The 9236-nt window shown below is 46.4% G+C and overlaps 1 protein-coding gene across 1 annotated transcript; it reads right to left on the reverse strand.

The window, feature by feature from the left end:
• Nucleotides 1-996: 996 nt before the first annotated feature.
• On the reverse strand, nt 997-9150 carry LOC311116079 (NACHT, LRR and PYD domains-containing protein 1 homolog). The gene is made up of 6 exons (XM_084191213.1): nt 8881-9150; nt 8596-8721; nt 8302-8434; nt 8187-8216; nt 2374-4367; nt 997-2312 (listed from the first exon to the last, which is right to left on the reverse strand). The coding sequence occupies exons 1-5, from the start codon at nt 9112-9114 to the stop codon at nt 3967-3969; spliced, it is 924 nt and encodes a 307-aa protein (XP_084047339.1). The 5' UTR covers nt 9115-9150; the 3' UTR covers nt 997-2312; nt 2374-3966.
• Between the last annotated feature and the right edge of the window lie 86 nt (nt 9151-9236).

Below are 9236 nucleotides of genomic sequence, written 5' to 3' on the forward strand. Positions count from 1 at the left end.
CACCACCCAACAGACTCTTACCCTGCCCCCACCACCACCCAACAGACTCTTACCCTGCCCCACCACCACCCAACAGACTCTTACCCTGCCCCCACCACCACCCAACAGACTCTTACCCTGCCCCCACCACCACCCAACAGACTCTTACCCTGCCCCCACCACCACCCAACAGACTCTTACCCTGCCCCCACCACCACCCAACAGACTCTTACCCTGCCCCCACCACCACCCAACAGACTCTTACCCTGCCCCCACCACCACCCAACAGATTCTTACCCTGCCCCCACCACCCAACACTCTTACCCTGCCCCCCCACCACCCAACAGACTCTTACCCTGCCCCCCCCATCAACAGACTCTTACCCTGCTCCCCACCACCCAACAGACTCTTACCCTGCCCCCACACCACCCAACAGACTCTTACCCTGCCCCCCCACCACCCAACAGACTCTTACCCTGCCCCCCCACCACCCAACAGACTCTTACCCTGCCCCCACCACCCAACAGACTCTTACCCTGCCCCACCACCACCCAACAGACTCTTACCCTGCACCACCACCCAACAGACTCTTACCCTGCCCCCACCACCACCCAACAGACTCTTACCCTGCCCCCACCACCACCCAACAGACTCTTACCCTGCCCCACCACCACCCAACAGACTCTTACCCTGCCCCCACCACCACCCAACAGACTCTTACCCTGCCCCCACCACCACCCAACAGACTCTTACCCTGCCCCCACCTGCGCTGTTGGAGCCCAGAGCACAAGATTTTGCGTCCCTCTCCATGTGACTAATAAACTCATCTAATCTAATTAACGATGGGATTTTAAAGTGTTTTCTAAAATTGATTATTATAATAATAATATTATTATTATTAATAGTAGCATCATAAATAATGTTATATGTATTACTGCTGTTACCATGACAACTATCTAGTAATCATTACTTTCAATGCTGTTAACAAACGTCAATGCTATAATATTATTTGTGCTATAAAGGCGGTTGACTTTATTGCTTTTTCCATATTGTTAAACAACATTCTAAGTCACAATACATTCCTTTTAATTGACATGTACAACATGTATTTGACAGGGATACTGCACATCAATCAACATTTCTGTAAATGTGCCAGATTTAGCTGTAGTCCCTGGGCAGGTAGATACACATAGAAAAATACAACGTTATAAAACATTTAGTAAAACATTGTGTATAGATGGGGGCTGATTGGTCCTTCAGCCACTCTCAAGTCATTGGTAAAGGGGAGAGAGGTTGAACAGCTCCTTATATGTCCTTCAGCCACTCTCAAGTCATTGGTAAAGGGGAGAGAGGTTGAACAGCTCCTTATATGTCCTTCAGCCACTCTCAAGTCATTGGTAAAGGGGTGAGAGGTTGAACAGCTCCTTATATGTCCTTCAGCCACTCTCAAGTCATTGGTAAAGGGGTGAGAGGTTGAACAGCTCCTTATATGTCCTTCAGCCACTCTCAAGTCATTGGTAAAGGGGTGAGAGGTTGAACAGCTCATTATATGTCCTTCAGCCACTCTCAAGTCATTGGTAAAGGGGTGAGAGGTTGAACAGCTCATTATATGTCCTTCAGCCACTCTCAAGTCATTGGTAAAGGGGAGAGAGGTTGAACAGCTCCTTATATGTCCTTCAGCCACTCTCAAGTCATTGGTAAAGGGGTGATAGGTTGAACAGCTCCTTATGTCTGTCAATGGTCAATGTGCTCTCACTGAGAAAACTGCTGATAGACTGAGGTGGTTGTGTTGATATCCAGCCCCTCTCATTAACCTCTATCAGGCCAACACTGTACAATATATTCATAAAATACGTTTCTGTGGTTTTAAGTTGAATGCCAAATTCTCAGAGCCATTTTCCCAGACACATTCACAGTGAGTATGCAAAAACAGTAAGTCAATTCCAATAACATCACAATACATGTTTACAATGCGTATACAATACATGCTTACAATACGTATACAATACATGTTTACAATGCGTATACAATACATGTTTACAATGCGTATACAATACATGTTTACAATGCGTATACAATACATGTTTACAATGCGTATACAATACATGTTTACAATGCGTATACAATACATGCTTACAATGCGTATACAATACATGTTTACAATACGTATACAATACATGTTTACAATGCGTATACAATACATGCTTACAATGCGTATACAATGAAATTTAAAATCTAAAGTTTAAAATACACAGACATCAGGTAGGTAGGTGTGTTGGTGTGAGAGAGAGACAGAGTTGTATCAACATGTTCTGCTAGATAGGGGTCCATACCTAGGTACCTAGTGGAGGACTAACTGACCCTCCTGCTAGATAGGGGTCCATACCTAGGTACCTAGTGGAGGACTAACTGATCCTCCTGCTAGATAGGGGTCCAGCTAGGTACCTAGTGGAGGACTATCTGATCCTCCTGCTAGATAGGGGTCCAGCTAGGTACCTAGTGGAGGACTAACTGACCCTCCTGCTAGATAGGGATCCAGCTAGGTACCTAGTGGAGGACTAACTGACCCTCCTGCTAGATAGGGGTCCAGCTAGGTACCTAGTGGAGGACTAACTGATCCTCCTGCTAGATAGGGATCCATACCTAGGTACCTAGTGGAGGACTAACTGATCCTCCTGCTAGATAGGGGTCCAGCTAGGTACCTAGTGGAGGACTAACTGACCCTCCTGCTAGATAGGGGTCCAGCTAGGTACCTAGTGGAGGACTAACTGACCCACCTGCTAGATAGAGGTCCAGCTAGGTACCTAGTGGAGGACTAACTGACCCTCCTGCTAGATAGGGGTCCATACCTAGGTACCTAGTGGAGGACTAACTGACCCTCCTGCTAGATAGGGGTCCAGCTAGGTACCTAGTGTAGGACTAACTGACCCTCCTGCTAGATAGGGGTCCAGCTAGGTACCTAGTGGAGGACTAACTGATCCTCCTGCTAGATAGGGGTCCAGCTAGGTACCTAGTGGAGGACTAACTGATCCTCCTGCTAGATAGGGGTCCATACCTAGGTACCTAGTGGAGAACTAACTGACCCTCCTGCTAGATAGGGGTCCAGCTAGGTACCTAGTGGAGGACTAACTGATCCTCCTGCTAGATAGGGGTCCAGCTAGGTACCTAGTGGAGGACTAACTGACCCTCCTGCTAGATAGGGGTCCAGCTAGGTACCTAGTGGAGGACTAACTGACCCTCCTGCTAGATAGGGGTCCAGCTAGGTACCTAGTGGAGGACTAACTGACCCTCCTGCTAGATAGGTGTCCAGCTAGGTACCTAGTGGAGGACTAACTGTCCCTCCTGCTAGATAGGGGTCCAGCTAGGTACCTAGTGGAGGACTAACGGACCCTCCTGCTAGATAGGGGTCCAGCTAGGTACCTAGTGGAGGACTAAATGTCCCTCCTGCTAGATAGGGGTCCAGCTAGGTACCTAGTGGAGGACTAACTGACCCTCCTGCTAGATAGGGGTCCAGCTAGGTACCTAGTGGAGGACTAACTGACCCTCCTGCTAGATAGGGGTCCATACCTAGGTACCTAGTGGAGGACTAACTGACCCTCCTGCTAGATAGGGGTTCAGCTAGGTACCTAGTGGAGGACTAACTGACCCTCCTGCTAGATAGGGGTCCAGCTAGGTACCTAGTGTAGGACTAACTGACCCTCCTGCTAGATAGGGGTCCAACTAGGTACCTAGTGGAGGACTAACTGACCCTCCTGCTAGATAGGGGTCCATACCTAGGTACCTAGTGGAGGACTAACTGACCCTCCTGCTAGATAGGGGTCCAGCTAGGTACCTAGTGGAGGACTAACTGACCCTCCTGCTAGAAGATCCACACCTCCAGGAGGCTGCAGAAGGAGAGAGGCTGTGTGGCTGGACCTTTGGTTAGTTTATTGCTATTATAGTGGTCATGTTTGATTGACATTTTCTGTACATTTTTAGGAGCCTGAATTAAAGCAACAGACAACAAGAACATGTTGAACCACCCTGCCTGTCTATTCTGCCTGGTCTCCCCACACCCAGGGGTTGGCTACAACTGTTGTTCTGAAGCTGTGACCAAAGACAGGGGTCCAGCTCCCCAAGAAGGTTGATCATCCTGGAACATGGCTCAGTTCCTTTTCTCAACACCATGTCGATGATGTCACGTGCCTTCTCTGCCCTCTCAGCTATCACCTTTACTGATTCCATTTCCTCCTGGTTGATGACTGTGTGTTGCAGGAGTCCGTCCAGCAGACCATCCAGGACAGGTCCTGACACTCGTCTAACAAACTCTGTCCGTACAGAACGCAGCTGCTGCTCTGCAGAACCAGTCAGACTGCTCTCAGCCGGACGCCCTGCCCCCAACACAGCACCTGAGAGAGGCAGGTTATAAAATAACTACATTTGTTCATTCACATTTCAGACATTTAGAAACAGACGTCTTTCAGAGTGACCTACAGTAAAAGTCTTCATTGTATTATTAATCTTTGCATTAAGAACACATTCTGTAACAATAACAACCTGCATCAATGAACACATCACACCACTACTGTTTCATTCATATTTAGGGTCGGTTTTCACAGACGTAGAAAAAGATGCTGGGGAATTCAGAACCAGGCTAATCTACATCAAGTCCTGGAGGAGATGAGTCTAATCTACAGTAGGTACACTTCAACTGTGAGAGACGGAATCTAGAAAATCACATTATGATTTTTAAGTAATTAATTTGCATTTTATTGCATGACATAAGTATTTGATCACCTACCAACCAGTAAGAATTCCGGCTCTCACAGACCTGTTAGAAGCCCTCCTGTTCTCCACTCATTACCTGTATTAACTGCACCTGTTTGAACTCGATATCTGTATAAAAGACACCTGTCCACACACTCAATCAAACAGACTCCAACCTCTCCATAATGGCAAAGACCAGAGAGCTGTGTAAGGACATCAGGGATAAAATTGTAGACCTGCACAAGGCTGGGATGGGCTACAGGACAATAGGCAAACAGCTTGGTGAGAAGGCAACAACTGTTGGCGCAATTATTAGAAAATGGAAGAAGTTCAAGATGACGGTCAATCACCCTTGGTCTGGGGCTCCATGCAAGATCTCACCTCTTGGGGCATCAATGATCGTGAGGAAGGTGAGGGATCAGCCCAGAACTACACAACAGGAGCTGGTCAATGACCTGAAGAGAGCTGGGACCACAGTCTCAAAGAAAACCATTAGTAACACACTACGCCGTCATGGATTAAAATCCAGCAGCGCACGCAATGTCCCCCTGCTCAAGCCAGCGCATGTCCAGGCCCGTCTGAAGTTTGCCAATGACCATCTGGATGATCCAGAGGAGGAATGGGAGAAGGTCATGTGGTCTGATGAGACAAAAATATAGCTTTTTGGTCTAAACTCCACTCGCCGTGTTTGGAGGAAGAAGAAGGATGAGTACAACCCCAAGAACACCATCCCAACCGTAAAGCATGGAGGTGGAAACATCATTCTTTGGGGATGCTTTTCTGCAAAGGAGACAGGACGACTGCACCGTATTGAGGGGAGGATGCATGGGGCCATGTATCGCGAGATCTTGGCCAACAACCTCCTTCCATCAGTAAGAGCATTGAAGATGGGTCGTGGCTGGGTCTTCCAGCATGACAACGACCCGAAACACACAGCCAGGGCAACTAAGGAGTGGCTCCGTAAGAAGCATCTCAAGGTCCTGGAGTGGCCTAGCCAGTCTCCAGACCTGAACCCAATAGAAAATCTTTGGAGGGAGCTGAAAGTCCGTATTGCCCAGCGATAGCCCCGAAACCTGAAGGATCTGGAGAAGATCTGTATGGAGGAGTGGGCCAAAATCCCTGCTGCAGTGTGTGCAAACCTGGTCAAGACCTACAGGAAACGTATGATCTCTGTAATTGCAAACAAAGGTTTCTCTACCAAATATTAAGTTCTGCTTTTCTGATGTATCAAATACTTATGTCATGCAATAAAATGCATATTAATTACTTAAAAATCATACAATGTGATTTTCTGGATTTTTTTTTTAGATTCCGTCTCTCACAGTTGAAGTGTACCTATGATAAAAATGACAGACCTCTACATGCTTTGTAAGTAGGAAAACCTGCAAAATCGGCAGTGTATCAAATACTTGTTCTCCCCACTGTACATCAAGTCCTGGAGGAGATGTCATTCAGAACCAGGCTAATCTACATCAAGTCCTGGAGGAGATGTCATTCAGAACCAGGCTAATCTACATCAAGTCCTGGAGGAGATGTCATTGGGGCATTCAGAACCAGGCTAATCTACATCAAGTCCTGGAGGAGATGTCATTGGGGCATTCAGAACCAGGCTAATGTACATCAAGTCCTGGAGGAGATGTCATTGGGGAATTCAGAACCAGGCTAATCTACATCAAGTCCTGGAGGAGATGTCATTCAGAACCAGGCTAATCTACATCAAGTCCTGGAGGAGATGTCATTGGGGAATTCAGAACCAGGCTAATCTACATCAAGTCCTGGAGGAGATGTCATTCAGAACCAGGCTAATGTACATCAAGTCCTGGAGGAGATGTAATTGGGGCATTCAGAACCAGGCTAATCTACATCAAGTCCTGGAGGAAATGTCATTCAGAACCAGGCTAATCTACATCACGTCCTGGAGGAGATGTCATTGGGGCATTCAGAACCAGGCTAATGTACATCAAGTCCTGGAGGAGATGTCATTCAGAACCAGGCTAATCTACATCAAGTCCTGGAGGAGATGTCATTCAGAACCAGGCTAATCTACATAAAGTCCTGGAGGAGATGTCATTCAGAACCAGGCTAATCTACATCAAGTCCTGGAGGAAATGTCATTCAGAACCAGGCTAATGTACATCAAGTCCTGGAGGAGATGGCATTCAGAACCAGGCTAATCTACACCTGTCTATATAAGGTCCCACAGTTGACAGTGCATGTCAGAGCAAAAACCAAGCCATGAGGTCGAAGGAATTGTCCTTTGAGCTCCGAGACAGGATTATGTCAAGGCCCAGATATGGGGAAGGGTACCGAAAAAGTTCTGCAGCATTGAAGGTCCCCAAGAACACAGTGGCCTCCATCATTCTTAAATGGAAGAAGTTTGGAACCACCAAGACTCTTCCTAGAGCTGGCTGCCCGGACAAACTGAGCAAGCGGGGAAGAAAGGCCTTGGTCAGGGAGGTGACTAAGAACCCGATGGTCACTCTGACAGAGCTCCAGAGTTCCTCTGTGGAGATGGGAGAACCTTCCAGAAGGACAACCATCTCTGCAGAACTCCACCAATCAGGCCTGTATGGTAGTGTGGCCAGACAGAAGCCACTCCTCAGTAAAAGGCACATGACAGCCCGATTGGAGTTTGCCAAAAGGCACCTAAAGGACTCTCAGACCATGAGAAACAAGATTCTCTGGTCTGATGAAACTAAGATTGAACTCTTTGGCCTGAATGCCAAGCGTCACATCTGGAAGAACCCTGGCACCATCCCTACGGTGAAGCATGGTGGTGGCAGCATCATGCTGTGGGGATGTTTTTCAGCGGCAGGGACTGGGAGACTAGTCAGGATCGAGGGAAAGATGAACTCAGCAAAGTACAGAGAGACCCTTAATGAAAACCTGATCTAGAGCGCTCAGGACCTCAGACTGGGGCCAAGGTTCACCTTCCAACAGGACAACTACCCTAAGCACATAGACAAGACAACGCAGGAGTGGCTCAGGGACAAGTCTCTGAATTTCCTTGAGTGGCCCAGCCAGAGCCCGGACTTGAACCCGATCGAACATCTCTGGAGAGACCTGAAAATAGCTGTGCAGCGACACTCCCCATCCAACCTGAGAGAGCTTCTGCAGAGACGAATGGGAGAAACTCCCCAAATACAGGTGTGCCAAGCTTGTAGCGTCATACCCAAGAAGACTCAAGGCTGTAATCGCTGCCAAAGGTGCTTCAACAAAGTTCTGAGTAAAGGGTCTGAATACTTATGTAAATGTGATATTTCAGGGTTTTTTTATATATACATTTGCAACAATGTCTAAAAACCTGTTTTTGCTTTGTCATTATGGGGTATTTTGTGCAGATTGATGAGGGGAAAAAACGATTTAATCCATTTTATAATAAGGCTGTAACGTAACAAAATGTGGAACAATTCAAGGGGTCTGAATACTTTCTGAATGCACTGTAACTCATGTTTACTTACTTGTTGAATGGGTGGCAGTGATGTATTCATCTGAAAGATAAACAAAATGAGGTTATATCACTCTAAATAGCATCTGTTACAAAAGTACAAAGTTATGATTGACATATGCTCCTACCTTGTGATACCACTTCTTTCCATGCAATCCTCTCATCATCACCGAATAACTCCATCTCAATGTCAACCCCTGTCATTTTCAAAACCGCCTTGAAAAAGCTTGGTGTGGAGTCTCTATGTATGAGATGAATCTTCTGGAGAGAGATGGAGAGAGCGAGAGATTGCTTGCAATGTAAACATATGTTTCCCATGCCAATAAAGCCATTTGAATTGAGAGCCATCGAGCGAGAGAGAGCAATGGATAGAAATGTGACTTAAATGTCAGATTCATGTTCTTAGTCTACTAAAACTGTACCGGTGGATTGATGTAGGTAGAACAGGGAATGTTCAGTCTGAAGTAACTATTCAGTTTGAAGGCCTGCTCTGGTCTTGTGATGAGAACCCTTGAAGACCCTTGAGACTTTTCCTGTTGTTCCACAGCCTGCGAAACGAGGCATGAAATACACAGCCAGTCAATGTATAGTCTTATTCAAACATTATTCAGAAAACTAGCAACACACTATTATCTTCATGTTATGAGTGTCAACATAAACCGTACCACTGCTTAGTTAAGGTCACCTCTAAAATAATGGTACCTCACCTGTATTTGGCTGGGGTTACTGGGGAACAGGTATAGGCGTGGAATTAGTGTTTGCTTTTTCACTGACAGATAGAGCATCAGCTCACAGTGGACATCTATGTTCCGCGTAAAGATATAGCTCAGTATAACAGAAATAACTGAGAACTTGGGATGGAGAATCTTAGCATGGAATCTGGTGACCTCATGCACTTCCTCAACAGACACTCCATGTTCCTCTACATGAAGAATCTTCATCTCATTCCTCAGGGAAGGGTTGGTCCCTGAACAACACAATAAAAAGGAGACAGAAAGACAAATATTGTATTATTCAAACAACTAAAACACAAAGAATATGCGGTACCAGATCACAGTAAACT

The sequence above is a fragment of the Coregonus lavaretus genome (genome assembly GCF_964263955.1).
Source record: "Coregonus lavaretus genome assembly, contig: HAP1_SCAFFOLD_891, whole genome shotgun sequence".
In the NCBI taxonomy this organism is placed as follows: Eukaryota; Metazoa; Chordata; class Actinopteri; order Salmoniformes; family Salmonidae; genus Coregonus; species Coregonus lavaretus.

Coding starts and splice junctions, on each gene's coding strand:
- LOC311116079 (XM_084191213.1), bottom strand. CDS start 9,114: ATGAAGATTCTTCATGTAGAGGAACATGGAGTGTCTGTTGAGGAAGTG. Junction 8,435..8,595: donor CTACCTACATCAATCCACCG/GTACAGTTTTAG, acceptor ATCTCTCTCCAG/AAGATTCATCTCATACATAG. Junction 4,368..8,186: donor CACTGCCACCCATTCAACAA/GTAAGTAAACAT, acceptor TGCCTCTCTCAG/GTGCTGTGTTGGGGGCAGGG.